The 22,643-nt window shown below is 48.8% G+C and overlaps 1 protein-coding gene across 9 annotated transcripts in view; it reads left to right on the plus strand.

The window, feature by feature from the left end:
* The window catches only part of LOC139409571 (FERM, RhoGEF and pleckstrin domain protein 2), an 84,747-nt gene that overhangs the window by 58,559 nt on the left and 3,545 nt on the right, over positions 1–22,643 (plus strand). For 4 of the 9 annotated variants that reach the window (XR_011634427.1, XR_011634428.1, XM_071154929.1 and 1 more), the window contains exons 19-26: positions 833–963; positions 3,081–3,149; positions 3,863–3,952; positions 6,526–6,608; positions 6,793–6,911; positions 17,803–17,942; positions 21,695–21,802; positions 22,456–22,607. Coding sequence is in view for 6 of the 9 variants with exons in the window: in XM_071154929.1 (XP_071011030.1) it covers positions 833–963; positions 3,081–3,149; positions 3,863–3,952; positions 6,526–6,608; positions 6,793–6,911; positions 17,803–17,942; positions 21,695–21,802; positions 22,456–22,607 (892 nt within the window). In the remaining 3 variants the exon portion in view is untranslated. Of the gene's footprint in view, positions 1–832; positions 964–3,080; positions 3,150–3,862; positions 3,953–5,948; positions 5,970–6,525; positions 6,609–6,792; positions 6,912–9,007; positions 9,172–17,802; positions 17,943–21,694; positions 21,803–22,455; positions 22,608–22,643 lie in introns of those variants that run through there. The other 5 variants (XM_071154925.1, XM_071154928.1, XM_071154926.1 and 2 more) reach the window with 4 other exon arrangements.

The following is a 22,643-nucleotide window of genomic DNA, read 5'->3' on the forward strand; positions in this document are numbered from 1 at the left end:
TCGTGGTTGATGGGTGGGTGGTCCGTCAGGGGACCGTAGAGCTGTCACATTGAGAATGCTACGGGGTTGATGGGTGGGAGGTCCGTCGGGGGACCGTAGAGCTGTCACATTGAGAATGCTACGGGGCTGATGGGTGGGAGGTCCGTCAGGGGACTGTAGAGCTGTCACATATAGAATGCTACGGGGCTGATGGGTGCGAGGTCCGTCAGGGGACCGTAGAGCTGTCACATTGAGAATGCTACGGGGCTGATGGGTGGGAGGTCCGTCAGGGGACCGTAGAGCTGTCACATTGAGAATGCTACGGGGCTGATGGGTGGGAGGTCCGTCGGGGGACCGTAGAGCTGTCACATTGAGAATACTACGGGGCTGATGGGTGGGAGGTCCGTCAGGGGACCGTAGAGCTGTCACATTGAGAATGCTACGTGGCTGTTTAGGTGGGAGGTCCGTCAGGGGACCGTAGAGCTGTCACATTGAGAATGCTACGTGGCTGATGGGTGGGTGGTCCGTAGAGCTGTCACATTGACAGTCAGAGCATAGTAATAGAATCCAGAGAATGGGCGTGCCCTTCAGTTAATGAGGGCATAATTGCCAGGGGTTAGAGGTGCCAATCCTTTTCATTTGGATTATAGTCAGATACCTAGCCCTCCTGCTCATTTCTCCTTAAGAGACCTGGGTCATGTTCAGCAGGGAGAAAATGTTCTGAATGGGTTGGTAATCCTGGGCCGAGCTAAGCAACCGCCATCTTGTCATATTCCCTGATGTTTGGTATCCCTCCTGTGTGGATCCTCAACCCTCCTGTATGTACCCTTATCCCTTTGTCCCTCGTGTACAGAGGCCCTGAAGGAGGTGGCAGAGATGACCAATCAGCTCCAGAGTAGTTTGATCCGTCTGGAGAACTTCCAGAAGCTGTCCGAGCTCCAGAGAGACCTGATCGGCATCGAGAACCTCACTGCGCCTGGCAGGGTGAGTCTAGTACCTCGTAGAACCTCACTGTGCCCGGCGGGGTGAGTCTAGTACCTCGTAGAACCTCACTGTGCCCGGCGGGGTGAGTCTAGTACCTCGTAGACCCTCACTGCGCCCGGCGGGGTGAGTCTGGTACCTCGTAGACCCTCACTGCGCCCGGCGGGGTGAGTCTAGTACCTCGTAGACCCTCACTGTGCCCGGCGGGGTGAGTCTAGTACCTCGTAGACCCTCACTGCGCCCGGCGGGGTGAGTCTAGTACCTCGTAGACCCTCACTGCGCCCGGCGGGGTGAGTCTGGTACCTCGTAGACCCTCACTGCGCCCGGCGGGGTGAGTCTTGTACCTCGTAGACCCTCACTGCGCCCGGCGGGGTGAGTCTTGTACCTCGTAGACCCTCACTGCGCCCGGCGGGGTGAGTCTGGTACCTCGTAGAACCTCACTGTGCCCGGCGGGGTGAGTCTGGTACCTCGTAGAACCTCACTGTGCCCGGCGGGGTGAGTCTGGTACCTCGTAGAACCTCACTGCGCCCGGCGGGGTGAGTCTGGTACCTCGTAGAGGGAGACGGCACCAGTACTGTAGTACTCGAGTCCAGGAGATAGACCTGAACAAACGCTGGAGACTTGAACACTTAGTGACTTGACTACATCACTGCACAAAATGCTCAACTAAGTTCTGTAGGGTGAATGAGTCTTTGGGTGCTGTAGCAGGAGTAATCTGAATGTTTTGAAGAAGACGGCAAGCACTGACTGATAAAGTAGATCTATTTTTACATCAGTGGTCAGGGCGAGAGGAGAGGTAGACTGGGGGGCGGGAGCAGTATTCAGGAGAGGTAGACTGGGGTTGGAGGAGAGGTAGACTGGGGTTGGAGGAGAGGTAGACTGGGGACGAGGGGCAACTAAGGTCACAGTTATGAAAACTTAGGACACTAAAGAGGCTGTTCTACTGACTCTGAAAACCACCAAAAGAAAGATGCCCAAGGTCACTTCTGATCTGCGTGAACATGCCTTAGGCATGCTGCAAGGAGGCATGAGGGCTGCAGATGTGGCCAGGGCAATAAATTGCCATGTCTGTACTGTGAGACGCCTAAGACAGCGCTTCAGGGAGACAGGACGGACAGGTGATCGTCCTCGCAGGACAGGATCGGTACATCCGAACATCACACCTACGGGACAGGTACAGGATGGCAACAACAACTGCCCGAGTTTCACCAGGAACGCACAATCCCTCCATCAGTGCTCAGACTGTCCGCAATAGGCTGAGAGAGGGTGAACTGAGGGCTTGTAGGCCTGTTGTAAGGCAGGTCCTCACCAGACATCACCGGCAGCAACGTCGCTTATGGGCACAAACCCACTGTCACTGGACCAGACAGGACTGGTAAAACGTGTTCTTCGCTGACGAGTCACGGTTTTGTCTCACCAGGGGTGATGGTCAGATTCGCGTTTATCGTTGAAGGAATGAGCGTTACACCAAGGCCTGTGCTCTGCAGCGGGATTGTTTTGGAGGTGGAGGGTCCGTCGTGGTCTGAGGCGGTGTGTCACAGCATCATCGGACTGAGCTTGTTGTCATTGCAGGCAATCTCAACACTGTGCTTTACAGGGAAGACATCCTCCTCCCTCATGTGGTACCCTTCCTGCAGGGTCATCCTGACCTGACCCTCCAGCATGACAATGCCACCAGCATTACTGCTCGTTCTGTGCGTGATTTCCTGCAAGACAGGAATGTCAGTGTTCTGCCATGGCCAGCGAAGAACCCAGATCTCAATCCCATTGAGCATGTCTGGACCTGTTGGATCGAAGGGTGAGGGCTAGGGTCATTCCCCCCAGAAATGCCCGGGAACTTGCAGGTGCCTTGGTGGAAGAGTGGGGTAAAATGAGGAGATGCACTGCAGTACTTGCGGTGGCCACCAGCTGCATTGACTGTTTCTTTTGATTTTAACCCCCCCCCCACCTTTGTTCAGGGACACAATATTCCATTTCACGTCTGTGTAATTTGTTCAGTTTATGTCTCAGTTGTTGAATCTTGTTATGTTCATACAAATATTTACACGTGTTAAGTTTGCTGAAAATAAACGCAGTTGACAGTTTAAAAAAAAAAAAACTTTTACTTTTCTGGTTTTCAGGAGTTCATTCGAGAGGGTTGTCTGTACAAGCTGACCAAAAAAGGGCTGCAGCAAAGGATGTTTTTCCTGGTGAGTTTCAGTTTCAACAATCCCTTTTGTTTGTTGATTTCTATCTTTTATATACAAGCTGAGAAAATGATTAGTGTCACTCAGACAAATGTGAGTTTCTCGTTTATTTCATGTCTTTCCTCTGTCTCCTGTATGATTTCTATTGGAGTCATTTTAGCAGGCTCTTATCCAGCGTGACTTACTGTACACTGTTATAAACCAGAGATGATCTCAATGAGTCAAACCCGGACAAATAAAGGTTAAATTAAATATATTGATGTGTATCTTTCCTCTCGGTCTTCAGATATGTCATGTTTTATGCCAGTTAGTGGTCCCTCAGTATAAACTATTAGGATTAGCGTTGTCACGGTGGGGGGGACGTTAACAAACAGGCATGTTCGACATTACAGCTGACAATGCAGGCGACTGCCTACCGACTGATCTACAAATCAACTTTCATCATAAATAACGACTCTGTTTATTATTTGTAGATCAGTCAGTCGCCATTTACCCACAACGCATCATGGATCGGATGCTTTCAAACACTCATCCACATTTACAGAATTGCTTGAACAGTTTTTTTTGGGGGGGGGGGGGAGAGAGAGAATCTAATTTCAACCGTTTATTTTACGCATGCAACATTAGGTTACTGGTGTCATGACAACCCTAATTAGGATAACAATAGTTTGTGTCGTGGTGTATCTCATGGTCTATGTTCGGTCTTTCCCTCTCAGTTCTCCGACCAGCTCCTGTACACGAGTAAAGGTGTGACGGCCACCAACCAGTTCAAGGTCCATGGCCAGCTGCCTCTGCACGGCATGATCGTGAGTATAAAGCTGCCTGCCCTGTTTTTAACCCCTGACCTTTACCCTGTTAGCTGTGACCTCAGGTTAATCTGGCTCTGACCTAGCTGTGGTAACCTAACCTAGCTGTGGTAACCTGACCTAGCTGTGGTAACCTAACCTAGCTGTGGTAACCTGACCTAGCTGTGGTAACCTGACCTAGCTGTGGTAACCTGACCTAGCTGTGGTAACCTGACCTAGCCGTGGTAACCTGACCTAGCCGTGGTAACCTGACCTAGCCGTGGTAACCTGACCTAGCCGTGGTAACCTGACCTAGCCGTGGTAACCTGACCTAGCCGTGGTAACCTGACCTAGCCGTGGTAACCTGACCTAGCCGTGGTAACCTGACCTAGCCGTGGTAACCTGACCTAGCCGTGGTAACCTGACCTAGCCGTGGTAACCTGACCTAGCTGTGGTAACCTGTTAGCTGTGACCTCAGGTTAATCTGGCTCTGACCTAGCTGTGGTAACCTAACCTAGCTGTGGTAACCTGACCTAGCTGTGGTAACCTAACCTAGCTGTGGTAACCTGACCTAGCTGTGGTAACCTGACCTAGCTGTGGTAACCTGACCTAGCTGTGGTAACCTGACCTAGCTGTGGTAACCTGACCTAGCCGTGGTAACCTGACCTAGCCGTGGTTACCTGACCTAGCCGTGGTAACCTGACCTAGCCGTGGTAACCTGACCTAGCTGTGGTAACCTGACCTAGCTGTGGTAACCTGACCTAGCTGTGGTAACCTGACCTAGCTGTGGTAACCTGACCCAGCTGTGGTAACCTGACCCAGCTGTGGTAACCTGACCCAGCTGTGGTAACCTGACCTAGCTGTGGTAACCTGACCTAGCTGTGGTAACCTGACCTAGCTGTGGTAACCTGACCTAGCTGTGTGTAACCTGACCTAGCCGTGGTAACCTGACCTAGCCGTGGTAACCTGACCTAGCTGTGGTAACCTGACCTAGCTGTGTGTAACCTGACCTAGCTGTGTGTAACCTGACCTAGCCGTGGTAACCTGACCTAGCCGTGGTAACCTGACCTAGCTGTGGTAACCTGACCTAGCTGTGTGTAACCTGACCTAGCTGTGGTAACCTGCTGCTAATAAAATACATACTAGGGTTGCAAAATTCAGAAATCTTAGTTGTAGAATAACAGAATTCCTCCTTTCCCTCCTGATTCTGGAAATCTTTCAACTGAGTTTTCTGGAAAACCTAATAATTAGGTGAATGAATGTTTCCTTCCTATTTTGGATTGAATTATTACTCATGTTTTTGTGCAACTGTCTTGATTCAGCAAGTCGTCCCCATGACGACAAAATGGACATTTCAGAAAACATCACCTTCATGGGCCACTGTGAGAGCTCGATTCAATCCGTAGTGCAGAAGATCTGCTTTCTAGCGCGATTTACTCTTTTAAAAAAAAGGCAATGTTACCGCATTCCCCCGGAGACCGCATTCCCCCGGAGACCGCATTCCCCCGGAGACCGCATTCCCCCGGAGACCGCATTCCCCCGGAGACCGCATTCCCCCGGAGACCGCGTTCACTGGAGACCGCGTTCACCGGAGATCGCGTACACTGGAGACCGCATGCGCGGTAAACGCTGAATATGTCGTCTCCATCGGGAAATGACCCGTGCTACAACGCAGATCTTCTACGCTACGGATTGAATTGAGCCCCAAAGTTACTGAAAGGTTTAATATCATCTTTCCTCAGCTGGTTGTTCAGTTTGTGTCGGGAGTCAGACAGAAGGAAACTGAGGGAGATAAGTCACTGCTAAGGGTGGGGGAATCTAACTCCAGATCAGGGCGATGTGTGAGGTGTTTCCATTGCATTCTACAAAAAAAAAGAGTAGCACTGTGTTGAGTTGGGGGAAGTTGGGAGGTCAGGGTGGGGGTTTGACTGAGGTCCAGTTTGTTTGTCAGTGAGACTACCTCGAGGTCCCCTGCCTTGGTCTAACCTGCGTCTCTGCTTCTCCATTTGTGATGCAGCTCATAGTTTTGGAGGCCCCGGTGAGTACTCTGGGTTCTGTTAGCTAGGGCACGAGGCCCTGCTCCCTCTCCCGTACGTACTGGTGTAGACAAAACAACGCTTAGATGTGGGCTCTGACGAGACGTCTGTGAATGGCTGCTAAAGGGAGAAAGAAGCTGTGTTTAGAATGTATTTATTTTAACTTTATTTAACTAGGCAAGTCAGTTGAGAACAAATTCTTATTTACAATGACGGCTATACTGGGGAACAGTGGGTTTAACTGCCTGTCAGTAGATACCCCCCCGCCCCCAGGCCAGACGGATGTGCAGTAGTTAACCCCCCGCCCCCAGGCCAGACGGATGTGCAGTAGATAACCCCCCCCCCCAGGCCAGACGGATGTGCAGTAGATAACCCCCCCCCAGGCCAGACGGATGTGCAGTAGATAACCCCCCCAGGCCAGACGGTTGTGCAGTAGATAACCCCCCCCCCAGGCCAGACGGATGTGCAGTAGATAACCCCCCCCCCCAGGCCAGACGGGTGTGCAGTAGATCTGATCAACCATCTTACTGTGTTCCCCCCCTTCCCTTCCATCCTTAGGTGGAAGAGAGTGAGAATGAGTGGTCTGTTCCTCACTGCTTCACCATCTACTCTGCCCAGAGGACCATTGTGGTGGCAGCCAGGTAAACACACAGGAGTTACACACACACACACACACACAGAACAGTTATGCTTTTTAATCTAAAGACAAATGCAAATCTTCATTTAAGAATTTTGAACCGGTTGGTTAAAGTCCTGAGTCGTAAACCCATCCTGCTCACTTCCTCAGCTGATCTGTTTCACCTCCCTGTGTGGATGTGATTGTAGCTCGAAGGTGGAGATGGGGAAATGGATAGAGGATCTCAACATGGCAATAGAGATGACCAAGAAATCTCAGGAGAAATCAGACCTGTTCCTGGACCCGGGGCTGTGTGATCGCTCCAACAGTAAGACATAGAATTACCCCTCTCTGTGATCGCTCCAACAGTAAGACAGAATTACCCCTTTCTGGGATCGCTCCAACAGTAAGACAGAATTACCCCTCTCTAGCAATCTTAGCATTACCCCGCCCTGTGGCGACCCCAGCCTTACCCCGCCCTGTGGCGACCCCCAGCATTACCCCGCCCTGTTGCGACCCGAGCCTTACCCCGCCCTGTGGCGACCCCCAGCATTACCCCGCCCTGTTGCGACCCCAGCCTTACCCCGCCCTGTGGCGACCCCCAGCATTACCCCGCCCTGTTGCGACCCCAGCCTTACCCCGCCCTGTGGCGACCCCAGCATTACCCCGCTCTGTAGTGTATAGTTAGGATCTATACTACTTGTGCACCTGGCTGTAGCCTACAGCATTAGATCCCTCTTTGTTTTTATAGTGATGATGATTTTATATTGTCTTTTCCCCTTTTGTTGTGGAACCATCTAGCCTCTTGAGCTGGATGTTGTGGAACCATCTAGCCTCTTGGGCTGGATGTTGTGGAACCAACTAGCCTCTTGGTGTGGGTTTGAAACCATCTAGCCTCTTGGTGTGGGTTTGAAACCATCTAGCCTCTTGGTCTGGGTTTGAAACCATCTAGCCTCTTGGTCTGGGTGTTGTGGAACCATCTAGCCTCTTGGTCTGGGTTTGAAACCATCTAGCCTCTTGGTCTGGGTTTGAAACCATCTAGCCTCTTGGTCTGGATGTTGTGGAACCATCTAGCCTCTTGGTCTGGATGTTGTGGAACCATCTAGCCTCTTGGTCTGGATGTTGTGGAACCATCTAGCCTCTTGGTCTGGATGTTGTGGAACCATCTAGCCTCTTGGTCTGGGTTTGGAACCATCTAGCCTCTTGGTCTGGATGTTGTGGAACCAACTAGCCTCTTGGTCTGGGTTTGAAACCATCTAGCCTCTTGGTCTGGATGTTGTGGAACCATCTAGCCTCTTGGTCTGGATGTTGTGGAACCATCTAGCCTCTTGGTCTGGATGTTGTGGAACCATCTAGCCTCTTGGTCTGGATGTTGTGGAACCATCTAGCCTCTTGGTCTGGGTTTGGAACCATCTAGCCTCTTGGTCTGGGTTTGAAACCATCTAGCCTCTTGGTCTGGATGTTGTGGAACCAACTAGCCTCTTGGTCTGGGTTTGAAACCATCTAGCCTCTTGGTCTGGATGTTGTGGAACCATCTAGCCTCTTGGTCTGGATTTGAAACCATCTAGCCTCTTGGTCTGGATGTTGTGGAGCCATCTAGCCTCTTGGTCTGGGTTTGAAACCATCTAGCCTCTTGGTCTGGATGTTGTGGAAACATCTAGCCTCTTGGTCTGGGTTTGGAAACATCTAGCCTCTTGGTCTGGGTTTGAAACCATCTAGCCTCTTGGGCTGGATGTTGTGGAACCATCTAGCCTCTTGGTCTGGGTTTGAAACCATCTAGCCTCTTGGTCTGGATGTTGTGGAACCAACTAGCCTCTTGGTCTGGGTTTGAAACCATCTAGCCTCTTGGTCTGGATGTTGTGGAACCATCTAGCCTCTTGGTCTGGATTTGAAACCATCTAGCCTCTTGGTCTGGGTTTGAAACCATCTAGCCTCTTGGTCTGCATGTTGTGGAACCATCTAGCCTCTTGGTCTGGGTTTGAAACCATCTAGCCTCTTGGTCTGGATGTTGTGGAAACATCTAGCCTCTTGGTCTGGGTTTGGAAACATCTAGCCTCTTGGTCTGGGTTTGAAACCATCTAGCCTCTTGGGCTGGATGTTGTGGAACCATCTAGCCTCTTGGTCTGGGTTTGAAACCATCTAGCCTCTTGGGCTGGATGTTGTGGAACCATCTAGCCTCTTGGGCTGGATGTTGTGGAACCATCTAGCCTCTTGGTCTGGGTTTGAAACCATCTAGCCTCTTGGTCTGGGTTTGAAACCATCGCTGTATGTGTTGTGTATTCTTATGTCAGTGGATTTTCTGGTGCATCCATGGACTGTTGGAGCCAGATGGTGCTCCTATTGGGTGGACTTGACTACAAATGTACTGTAACCCCTCCCTTTAGATGTAGCTAACCCCTCCCTGCCCCTCCCCTCCTTCCTCAGGGTCGTCGGATGAGGTTTCTCTGGATCAGGAGTCAGAGGATGACATGTCGTCGTCCCGTAACTCTCTGGATAAGCAGACCCATCATCGTGCCAACAGCACCATGCATGTCTGCTGGCATCGCAACACCAGCGTGTCCATGTCAGATCACAGCCTGGCTGTGGAGGTAGAGACTACACACAGAGAGAGAGACACACACACACACCACATCCGTTGACTTCCATCGCTGCTTGTGGGTTCTCTGACGACTGTATAGTCCGATGCGGGATGCATACTGTCTGCCACAGACACAACACAGAGAGAGAGGCCTGTCCCCCGTAGAGACACAGACACAACACAGAGAGGCCTGTCCCCCGTAGAGACACAGACACAACACAGAGAGAGAGGGGCCTGTCCCCCGTAGAGACACAGACACAACACAGAGAGAGAGGCCTGTCCCCCGTAGAGACACAGACACAACACAGAGAGAGAGGCCTGTCCCCCGTAGAGACACAGACACAACACAGAGAGAGAGGCCTGTCCCCCGTAGAGACACAGACACAACACAGAGAGAGAGGCCTGTCCCCCGTAGAGACACAGACACAACACAGAGAGAGAGGCCTGTCCCCCGTAGAGACACAGACACAACACAGAGAGAGAGGCCTGTCCCCCGTAGAGACACAGACACAACACAGAGAGAGAGGCCTGTCCCCCGTAGAGACACAGACACAACACAGAGAGAGAGGCCTGTCCCCCGTAGAGCCACAGTCACAACACAGAGAGAGAGGCCTGTCCCCCGTAGAGACACAGACACAACACAGAGAGAGAGGCTTGTCCCCCGTAGAGACACAGACACAACACAGAGAGAGAGGCCTGTCCCCCGTAGAGGCACAGACACAACAGAGAGAGGCCTGTCCCCCGTAGAGGCACAGACACAACAGAGAGAGGCCTGTCCCCAGTATAGGCACAGACACAACACAGAGAGAGAGGCCTGTCCCCCGTAGAGACACAGACACAACACAGAGAGAGAGGCCTGTCCCTCGTAGAGACACACAACACAGAGAGAGGGGCCTGTCCCCCGTAGAGACACAGACACAACACAGAGAGAGAGAGGCCTGTCCCCCGTAGAGACAAAGACACAACACAGAGAGAGAGGCCTGTCCCCCGTAGAGACAGACACAACACAGAGAGAGAGGCCTGTCCCCCGTAGAGACACAGACACAACACAGAGAGAGAGGCCTGTCCCCCGTAGAGAGACAGACACAACACAGAGAGAGAGGCCTGTCCCCCGTAGAGGCACAGACACAACACAGAGAGAGAGGCCTGTCCCCCGTAGAGGCACAGACACAACACAGAGAGAGGCCTGTCCCCCGTAGAGACACAGACACAACACAGAGAGAGAGGCCTGTCCCCCGTAGAGGCACAGACACAACACAGAGAGAGAGGCCTGTCCCCCGTAGAGACACAGACACAACACAGAGAGTGAGGCCTGTCCCCCGTAGAGACAGACACAACACAGAGAGAGAGGCCTGTCCCCCGTAGAGACAAAGACACAACACAGAGAGAGAGGCCTGTCCCCCGTGGAGACAGACACAACACAGATAGAGAGGCCTGTCCCCCGTAGAGACACAGACACAACACAGAGAGAGAGGCCTGTCCCCCGTAGAGACATAGACACAACACAGAGAGAGAGGCCTGTCCCCCGTAGAGGCACAGACACAACAGAGAGAGGCCTGTCCCCCGTATAGGCACAGACACAACACAGAGAGAGAGGCCTGTCCCCCGTAGAGACACAGACACAACACAGAGAGAGAGGCCTGTCCCTCGTAGAGACAGACATAACACAGAGAGAGGGGCCTGTCCCCCGTAGAGACACAGACACAACACAGAGAGAGAGAGGCCTGTCCCCCATAGAGACAAAGACACAACACAGAGAGAGAGGCCTGTCCCCCGTAGAGACAGACCCAACACAGAGAGAGAGGCCTGTCCCCCGTAGAGACACAGACACAACACAGAGAGAGAGGCCTGTCCCCCGTAGAGAGACAGACACAACACAGAGAGAGAGGCCTGTCCCCCGTAGAGGCACAGACACAACACAGAGAGAGAGGCCTGTCCCCCGTAGAGACACAGACACAACACAGAGAGAGAGGCCTGTCCCCCGTAGAGGCACAGACACAACACAGAGAGAGGCCTGTCCCCCGTAGAGACACAGACACAACACAGAGAGAGAGGCCTGTCCCCCGTAGAGACAGACACAACACAGAGAGAGAGGCCTGTCCCCCGTAGAGACAAAGACACAACACAGAGAGAGAGGCCTGTCCCCCGTGGAGACAGACACAACACAGAGAGAGAGGCCTGTCCCCCGTAGAGACACAGACACAACACAGAGAGAGAGGCCTGTCCCCCGTAGAGGCACAGACACAACACAGAGAGAGAGGCCTGTCCCCCGTAGAGACACAGACACAACACAGAGAGAGAGGCCTGTCCCCCGTAGAGACACAGACACAACACAGAGAGGGAGGCCTGTCCCCCGTAGAGCCACAGACACAACACAGAGAGAGAGGCCTGTCCCCCGTAGAGCCACAGACACAACACAGAGAGAGAGGCCTGTCCCCCGTAGAGACAGACACAACACAGAGAGAGAGGCCTGTCCCCCGTAGAGGCACAGACACAACACAGGGAGAGAGGCCTGTCCCCCGTAGAGACAAAGACACAACACAGAGAGAGAGGCCTGTCCCCCGTGGAGACAGACACAACACAGAGAGAGAGGCCTGTCCCCCGTAGAGACACAGACACAACACAGAGAGAGAGGCCTGTCCCCCGTAGAGCCACAGTCACAACACAGAGAGAGAGGCCTGTCCCCCGTAGAGCCACAGACACAACACAGAGAGAGAGGCCTGTCCCCCGTAGAGACAGACACAACACAGAGAGAGAGGCCTGTCCCCCGTAGAGGCACAGACACAACACAGGGAGAGGCCTGTCCCGTAGAGGCACAGACACAACACAGAGAGAGGCCTGTCCCCCGTAGAGACACAGACACAACACAGAGAGAGAGGCCTGTCCCCCGTAGAGACACAGACACAACACAGAGAGAGAGGCCTGTCCCCCGTAGAGACACAGACACAACACAGAGAGAGAGGCCTGTCCCCCGTAGAGACACAGACACAACACAGAGAGAGAGGCCTGTCCCCCGTAGAGCCACAGACACAACACAGAGAGAGAGGCCTGTCCCCCGTAGAGCCACAGACACAACACAGAGAGAGAGGCCTGTCCCCCGTAGAGACAGACACAACACAGAGAGAGAGGCCTGTCCCCCGTAGAGGCACAGACACAACACAGGGAGAGGCCTGTCCCGTAGAGGCACAGACACAACACAGAGAGAGGCCTGTCCCCCGTAGAGACACAGACACAACACAGAGAGAGAGGCCTGTCCCCCGTAGAGACACAGACACAACACGGAGAGGCCTGTCCCCCGTAGAGGCACAGACACAACACGGAGAGGCCTGTCCCGTAGAGGCACAGACACAAACACTATTTCGTGGGTGCTTATAATTGTCCTTATTCACACATGTACACGTGTGTTACATGTGTGAATTGGATATTAGTTTTTTGCATTACCCACCCTCAGAGTTATCAACGGTGACCCTGGAGCAATTAAGATTAGGTACCTTGCTCAAGGGCACATCGACATATGTTTCACCTTGTCTGCGATTCGTCTTTGCGACCTTTCGGTTATTGTCTGGCGACACACATACAAATCAAATGTTATTGGTCACCTGCACCGAATACAACGGATGTAGACTTTACCGTGAAATGCTTATGAGCCCTTCCCAACAATGCAGAGTTAAAAAGTAAAGAATTATAATAGTAACACGAGGAATAAAATGAAATATACAAGAATGGAGCTACATACAGGAAGTACCAGTACCAGATCAATGTGAAGCTATATACAGGGAGTACCAGATCAATGTGGAGCTACATACAGGAAGTACCAGTACCAGATCAATGTGAAGCTATATACAGGAAGTACCAGTACCAGATCAATGTGGAGCTATATACAGGAAGTACCAGATCAATGTGGAGCTACATACAGGAAGTACCAGTACCAGATCAATGTGAAGCTATATACAGGGAGTACCAGATCAATGTGGAGCTATATACAGGAAGTACCAGATCAATGTGGAGCTATATACAGGAAGTACCAGTACCAGATCAATGTGTAGCTATATACAGGAAGTACCAGATCAATGTGAAGCTATATACAGGGAGTACCAGATCAATGTGAAGCTATATACAGGGAGTACCAGATCAATGTGAAGCTATATACAGGGAGTACCAGATCAATGTGAAGCTATATACAGGAAGTACCAGATCAATGTGGAGCTATATACAGGGAGTACCAGATCAATGTGAAGCTATATACAGGGAGTACCAGATCAATGTGAAGCTATATACAGGAAGTACTCGTACCAGATCAATGTGGAAATATATACAGGAAGTACCAGATCAATATGGCGCTATATAGACGGAGTACCAGATCAATCTGGAGCTATATACAGGAAGTACCAGTACCAGATCAATGTGGAGCTATATACAGGAAGTACCCGTACCAGATCAAAGTGCAGAGGTAGATATGTACATGAAGGCAGGGTAAAGTGACTAGACATCAGGATAGATCATAATAATAGTAGAATAAAGATCAGAGCAGTGAGTGTGTGTGTGTGTATATATATTATGTGTGTATATATATTATATGTGTGTATATATATTATATGTATATATATATTATATGTATGTGTGTGTATATCTCACTCACTACCGGTCAAAAGTTTGAACACCTACTCATTCAAGGGTTTTTCTTTATTTTTTCTATTTTCTACGTTGTAGGATAATAGTGAAGTCATCAAAACTATGAAATAGCACATATGGAATCATGTAGCAACCAAAAAAGGGCTAATGAAATCAAAATATATTTTATATTTGAGATTCTTCAAATAGCCACTCGTTGCCTTGACAGCTTTGCACACTTGGCATTCTCTCAACCAGCTTTATGAGGTAGTCACCTGGAATGCATTTCAATTAACAGGTGTACCTTAAGTTAATTTGTGTAATTTCTTTCTTAATGCATTTGAGCCAATCACTTGTGTTGTGACAAGGTAGGGGTGGTATACAGAAGACAGCCCTATTTGGTAAAAGACCAAGACCATAATATGGCAAAGACAACTCAAAGAAGTGAAGCGAAACAACATTTTATCATTACTTTAAGACATGAAGGTCAGTCAATACGGAAAGTTTCAAGAACTTTGAAAGTTTCTTCAAGTGCAGTCACACGAACCATCAAGCGCTATGATAACTGGCTCTCATAGTGACCGACACAAGAAAGGAAGACCCAGAGTTACCTCTGCTGCAGAGGATAAGTTCATTTGAGTTACCAGTCTCAGAAATTGCTGCCCAAATAAATGCTTCACCAAGTTCAAGTAACAGACACATCTCAACATCAACTGTTCAGAGGAGACTGCGTGCATCAGGCCTTCATGGTTGAATTACTGCAAAGAAACCACTACTAAAGGACACCAATAAGAAGAAGAGACTTGCTTGGGTCAAGAAACACGAGCAATGGACATTAGACTGGTGGAAATGTTTCCTTTGGTCTGATGAGTCCAAACTGGAGATTTTTGGTTCCAACTGCTGTGTCGTTGTGAGACGCGGTGTGGGTGAACGGATGATCTCCACATGTGGTTCCACCGTGAAGCATAGAGAACGAGGTGTTATGATGTGGGGGTGCTTTGCTGGTGACACTGTCTGATTTATTTAGAATTCTTAACCAGAATAGCTACCACAGCATTCTGCAGCGATATGCCATCCCATCTGGTTTGTACTTAGTGAGACTATAATTTGTTTTTCAACAGGACAATGACCCAAAACACACCTCCAGGCTGTGTAAGGGCTATTTGACCAAGGAGAGTGATGGAGTGCTGCATCAGATGACCTGGCATCCACAATCCCCCCGACCTCAACCAAATTGAGATGGTTTGGGATGAGTCGGACCGCAGAGTGAAGGAAAAGCAGCCAACAAGTGCTCAGCATATGTGGGAACTCCTTCAGGACTGTTGGATAAGCATTCCAGGTGAAGCTGGTTGAGAGAATGCCAAGAGTGTACAAAGCTGTCATCAAGGAAAAGGGTGGCTGCTTTGAAGAATCTCAAATATAAAATGTATTTTGATTTAACACTTTTCTGGTTACAACATAACTCCAACATATGTGTTATAACTACAACATATGTGTTATTTCATTAGTTTTGATGTCTTCACTATTATTCTACAATGTAGAAAATAGTTGTTGTTTTTTTTATACAAAAAATAAAGGAACACCTTTGAGTAGGTGTGTCCAAACCTTTGACAGGTACTGTACATAAAAATGGACCGGATGTGGTGTAAAAAGTCAACCTGTATGAAAAGCCGTGCCCCTTCTTCATGACTGTGCGGTGTGTGTGTGTGTGTTTGGACCATGTTAGGTCCTTAGTGATGTGGACGCCAAGGAACTTGAAGCTCTCAACCCGCTCCACTACAATGGATGGTGGCTTGCTCTTCTCTCTTTCTCCTGTAACACACGATCAGCTCCTTGATCTTACTGATGTTTAGGGAGAGGTTGCTGTCCTGTCACCACACTGCCAGGTCACTGACCTCGTCCCTGTAGAGCTGGCTCATCAGGCCTACCACCTTCGAGTCGTCCGCCAACTTGATAATGGTGTTGAAGTTGTGCCACGCATTCGTGGGTGAATGGGGAGTACAGTAGAGGGTTAAGGACACACCCCTGAGGGGCCCCCGTGGTTAGGATCAGCGTTGCGGAGGTGTTGTTGTCTACCCTTACCAACTCAGGAAGTCCAGGATCCAGTTGCAGAGGGAGGGGTTCAGTTCCAGGGTCCTTAGCTAGGTGGTGAGCTTGGAGGGGACTATAGTGTTGAACGCTGTAGTTATTCCCCCTCTTGTCCGGGGTGGGAGAGGGCGGTGTGACGTGAAATCTGTGGATTTGGATGTGTTGGTGCGTTATGTGAATTGGAGTGCGTCCAGGGTGTCTGGAATGATGGTGTTGATGTGAGACATGACCAGCCTTTTTCAAAGCACATCCTAATTACAGATGTGAGTGCTGCAGGACGATAGTCATTTAGGCAGGTTACCTTGGAGTTCTTTGGAACAGGGACAATGGTGGTCAGCATGAAATATGTTGGGATTACAGTGAAGAAACTAGCCGAGCTGGTCTGTGCATGCTTTGAGTACGAGCCCTGGTATTCTGTCTGGCCCGGTGGGCCTTGTGATTCTTAACCTGTTTAAAAGTTTTACTCACGTCGGCCAAGGAGAGCAAAATCACGCAGTCATCTGGAAAAACAGGTGCTTTCATGAAGGAACAGTGTTCTATTCCTCGATGCGAGCATAAAAGGGCATTTAGCTTATTTGGGCGTGGCTGGCCGTTTGGGCGGGCGTGGCTGGCCGGCAGTTTGGGCGGGCGTGGCTGGCCGGCCGTTTGGGCGGGCGTGGCTGGCCGGCCGTTTGGGCGGGCGTGGCTGGCCGGCCGTTTGGGCGGGCGTGGCTGGCTGGGTTTCCCTTTTGTAATCAGCTATCGACCTGCCACATACGACGAGCATTGGCGCCGGTGTAATAGGACGCCACTTTCCTCCTATATTGTCCTGTCGCATGTTTGATGTCTCATCGGATGTTGTCGCGGGCTTTCTTGTAAACTGTAGCTCTAGCCTTTTAGCTCAGCGTGGCTATTGTCTGAAATCAATGTAATCCATGGTTTTTGATTTGGATACGTTCTTACAGTCACTGTGGGGAAGACATCGTCTGTGCTCTTATTGATGATAAAGCCTGTGACGGTTGTGCTGAACTTCTCAGTGTTATCCGATGAATCCCGGAACATATCCCTGGCCGTACTAGCAAAACACTCCTGTAACCTCACTTCTGCTTCATCCAACCACTTCTGTATTGAGCACATCACTGGTACTTCCTGTTTGAGCTCTTGTTTGTAAACAGGAAGCAGGAGTTTTATTTGTATGTTTTATTTTACTTTTATTTAACCAGGGAAGTCAGTTAAAAACAAATTCTTATTTACAATGACGGCCTACCAAAAGGCAAAAGTCCTACTGGGGGGGGGGGGGGGGGGGATAAGAAAAATAAGGATTTAGGGGCAGCTGTCAGTCAGAGCTGCAGGATTTTGGGGCAGCTGTCAGTCAGAGCTGCAGGATTTTGGGGCAGCTGTCAGTCAGAGCTGCAGGATTTTGGGGCAGCTGTCACTCAGTGCTGCAGGATTTTGGGGCAGCTGTCACTCAGAGCTGCAGTATTTGGGGAAGCTTTCATTGGGCACACAGAGCAGTGGATACACGGCCTGTCCTCATCTCCTCACCCCATAGTCATTCTCCTGCACCTCCCTGCTCCACTCTCTCTCCCATGATTCATCTCTCTCCTCTGATGATATTTTCTGTTTCATTTCAGTGTTTCACTGTTTCATCACTTCCTTGCACTGAAGTCTTGTCTTTGTGGAAAACACTCCAATCAGAAGCATGTGTTCTTTATCTATGACCAATCTTGTTCCGTCTTTAACTAACTCCTCCCCTCCACAGCCCTGGCTGAAGGACTTTCTAATCTACCGTTTTGTTTCTGTCACTGAATGTAACCTGCCAACTCATCCTATGTTGCTTTCCTCCTTTATCCACACCCCTTTCTTTCTCTGTCCTTTTTGCTTTCTGCCCCTCTTTCTTTCTCTCCCTCTCTACTTGCCCTCTTTCTCTGTCCTTTCCTCTGTCTCTGCCCCTCCCCCCCAGTGTTCTGTTCCCCAGCCGTGTCTCCAGAGCTCCCTCCTCGTTACCTGCTGGGTCAGGGCCAGAGACCCAACACCATCACACACGTCTGCTGGTACCGCAACCAGAACCTCTCACTCACTGATTATCTGCGCATGAACCAGGTACCACCACTAGCAGAACCAGGTTCCAGACTGTAGAACCAGGTACCAGACTAGAACCATACTTAAACCATTTTAGAACCAGGTACCAGACTAGAACCATGATAGAAGCAGGTACCAGACTAGAATCAGCCTAGAAGCAGGTACCAGACTAGAACCATACTAGACCAGGTACCAGACTAGAACCATGGTAGAACTAGGTACCATACTAGAATCAGGTACCAGACTAGAATCATACACCATACTAGAACCAGGTACCAGACTAGGACCATACACCAGACTAGAACCATGGTAGAGCCAGGTACCAGACTGGAACCGCACCAGACTGCAACCATACCAGAACAATGATAGAACCAGATACCAGACTACAACCATACTTGAACCAGGTATCAGACTAGAACCATGCTAGAACCAGACTAGGACCAGGACCAGACTAGAACCAGGTACGTACCAGACTAGAACCATGATAGAACAAGGTACCAGACTAGAACCAAGCTAGAACCAGGTACCATACTGCAACCATGCTAGAACTATGGTAGAACCAGGTACCATACTAGAACCGTACCAGACTAGATCAATGATAGAACCAGGTACAAGACTACAACTGTACTTGAACCAGGTACCAGACAATAAACTTACTAGAACAGTGGAAGAACCAGGTACAAGACTAGAACAGTGGTAGAACCAGGTACAAGACTATAACCTTACTAGATCCAGTTACCAGGCTAGAAACATACACCAGACTAGAACCAAGTACCAGACTAGAACCATGGTGGAACCATGATAGAACCAGGTACCAGACTAGAACCATGATAGAACCAGGTACCAGACTAGAACCATGATATAACCAGGTACCAGACTAGAACCACGTACCAGACTAGAACCAGGTACGTACCAGACTAGAACCAGGTACGTACCAGACTAGAACCATGGTAGAACCAGGTACCAGACTAAAATTATGGTAGAACCGTTCTCCAAACTAGAACCAGGTACCAGACTAGAACCATACCAGAACCAGGGTAGAACCAGGTACCAGACTAGAGCAATGGTAGTACCAGGTGCAAGACTGGAATCATACTAGAACCAGGTAACAAACTATAGCCATTCTGGAACCAGCTACCGGACTAGAACCATGGTAGAATCAGGCACTATAGTAGAACCATGATAGAAATAATTACCAAACTGATGGTAGAATTTCACAGGGAGACGCCAAATGATGCATACAGTTTACTGATCTGCAGTGTTGGGGGAGCTACTCTGAAAATATCGTTTACCAAGCTTCAATTACTTCTCACTGGAAAAAGATAATCTACACTTAAACTACCCCAAAGACAAAAATATAGTTTACTTAACTAAAGTTACTTTGAAACAGTAGTTCACTATATCTAAACTACTTTGGTGTAAAAAAAAATTATATGAAAAATCTGAAATGTCAGACGACAAATCACAAGGACAGATCCCTTTGGGGTCATAGGTTAATGTGAAATTTAGCCTATTAAACACAGACTCCAGCGCCTTCAGAAGGTATTCACACCCCTTGACCGACACACAATACCCCATAATGTCAAAGTGGAATTATGTTTTTAGACTTTTTAACAGATTCGTTAAAAATGAAAAGCTCAACTGTCTTATTACGTTTTCAACCCCTTTGTTATGGTAAGCCTAAATCATTTCAGGAGTAAATATTTGCTTAACAAGTCACATACTAAGTTGCATAGACACACTCTGTGTGCAATAATAGAGTTTAACATGATTTTTCAATGACTACGTCATCTCTGTAACCCACACATACAATTTTGTGTAAGGTCTGTCTGTCGAGCTGTGAATTTCAAACACAAATTCAACCACAAAGACCAGGGAGGTTTTCCAACGCTTTGCAAAGAAGGGAACCTATTGGTAGATGGGTAAAAAAAATCAGCAAATATTGAATATCCCTTTGAGCATGGTGAAGTTATTATACTGAACAAAAATATAAAACACAACATGTAAAGTGTTGGTCCCAGGTTTCATGAGCTGAAATAAAACATCACAGAAATGTTCCATGCACAAGCTTATTTCTCTCAAATGTTGTGCACAAATTTGTTTGTGTTTCTGTTAGTGAACATTACTCCTTTGCCAAGATAATCCATCCACCTGACAGGTGTGGCATATCAAGAAGCTGATTAAACAGCATGATCATTACACAGGTGCCCCTTGTGCTGGGGACAGGTGCCCCTTGTGCTGTCGCCCAACACAATGCCACAGATGTCTCAAGTTTTGAGGGAGCGTGCAATTGGAATGATAACTGCAGGAATGTCCACCAGAGCTGTTGCCAGATAATGTTAATTTCTCTACCATAAGCCGCCTCAATGTCGTTTTTGAGAATTTGGCAGTGTGTCCAACCGGCCTCACAACCGCAGACCACGTGTATGGCATCGTGTGGGCGAGCGGTTTGCTGATGTCAACGTTGTGAACAGAGTTGCCCCATAGTGGTCGGTGGGGTTATGGGAAGGGGCAGTCACAAGTTACGGACAACGAACACAATTGCATTTAATGGATGGCAATTTTAATGCACAGAAATACTGTGACGAGATCCAGAGGCCCATTGTGAGGTAACTATGACCAACAGATGCGTATCTGTATTCCCAGTCATGTGAAATCCATAGCTTGGGGACTAACTCATTTATTTCAATTGACTGATTTCCTCATATGAATTGTAACTCAGTAAAATCTCAGAAATTGATGCATGTTGGTTTATGTTGTTCAGTATAATTACGCTTTGGATGGTGTATCAATACACCCAGTCACTACAAAGATACAGGCGACCTTCCTAACTCGGTTACCAGAGAGGCAGGCAACCGTTTATGGATTTCGCCATGAGGTCAATGGTGACATTAAAAACCGTTAAACCTTTAAATGGCTGAGAACCTGAGGATGGATCAACATTGTAGTTACTCCACAATACGAACCTAATTGACAGAGTGAATAGAAGGAAGCCAGTACAGAGGCACTAAAGTAAAACAGCAACAAACAAAAACGCTTTTTGTTCTGAATACAAAGTGTTATGTCTGTGGAAAATGTACTTTACTGAGCAGCACGCACCATATTTTTAAGCATAGTGATGGCTGCATCATGTTATGGGTATGCTTGTAATCATTAAGGACTCGGGGGGGTTTTCAGGATGAAAAAGAAACTGAATGGAGCTAAGCACAGGCAACATCCTAGAGGAAAACCTGGTTGTCTGCTTTCCACCAGACACTGGGAGACGAATTCACCTTTCAGCAGGACAATAACCTACAACACAAGGCCAAATATACACTGGGGTTGCTTACCAAGACAGCAGTGAATGTTCCTTAGTCGCCGAGTTACAGTTTTGACTTAAAGATACGTAAAAATCTATGGCAAAACCTGGAAATGGTTGTCTAGAATTTTTTTTTTTTAAACTATTTAACAGAACTTTTAAGAATTTTGAAAAGAATAATGGGATAATGTTGCACAATCCAGGTGTGTAAAGCTCTTAAGTCGAGGGGTATGAATACATTCTGAAGGCACTGTATGCTTCAACAGAATTAGGCAAGTCTGTAGTTCCAGTAGTTAGCTACACAGCTACATGGTAAAAGAAAACGTCATTGACTACTGAAAACACAATCTAGATTTGAATTTTGTTCAACTAACACCAAGCTACTGCACAAATGTTGTTAAATGACTTGAACTACAAGTAGTTCACTACTCTTCAACACTGCTGACTGTCCTGTCCTTTCCGGTCTTGTCTTCAGAACCAGCTCTCAGGTTACCTCCTACGTAAATTCAAGAACAGCAACGGCTGGCAGAAGCTCTGGGTGGTCTTCACCAACTTCTGTCTGTTCTTTTACAAGACTCACCAGGTACTGGCCACACACCGAACCCTGAACACACACTGAACACACACCGAACCCTGAACACACCCTGAACACACACTGAACACACACTGAACCCTGAACACACACTGAACCCTGAACACACACTGAACCCTGAACACACACCAAACCCTGAACACACACTGAACACACCCTGAACACACACTGAACACACCCTGAACACACACTGAACACACACCGAACCCTGAACACACACCGAACCCTGAACACACACCAAACCCTGAACACACACCGAACCCTGAACACACCCTGAACACACCCTGAACACACACCGAACCCTGAACACACCCTGAACACACCCTGAACACACACCGAACCCTGAACACACACTGAACAATAACACAAAATGGCTGCCAGAAGTTCTAGGTGGTCTTCACCAACTTCTGTCTGTTTTACAAGACTCCGCAGGTACTGGCCACACACTTGACTTTTAATACTGCAGGATGGCTTTTTACACAACCAATTGACATGTTTGTTGTACTGCAAATGCAGCCTAGATGCTTATAAACGTCTCAATTTCAGACTCCTTTGCTGAGACCAAATGTCCTCTGTTGGGTTTTATGTTGAAGTGTTCTCTGGATGGTAAGGTATCCAAGCCAACTGTCTATTTCTGTGTTCAGGATGATTTCCCGCTGGCCAGCCTCCCGTTGCTAGGTTACACCGTGAGCAGCCCGGGAGAGTCAGACAGCATCCACAAGGAATACGTGTTCAAACTGCACTTCAAGTCCCACGTCTATTTCTTCCGGGCGGAGAGCGAGTATACATTCGAGAGGTATAGTGACTGTTTCATTCATTATTTGACTCCTTC

This window comes from Oncorhynchus clarkii, chromosome 5 (genome assembly GCF_045791955.1).
Source record: "Oncorhynchus clarkii lewisi isolate Uvic-CL-2024 chromosome 5, UVic_Ocla_1.0, whole genome shotgun sequence".
In the NCBI taxonomy this organism is placed as follows: domain Eukaryota; kingdom Metazoa; phylum Chordata; class Actinopteri; order Salmoniformes; family Salmonidae; genus Oncorhynchus; species Oncorhynchus clarkii.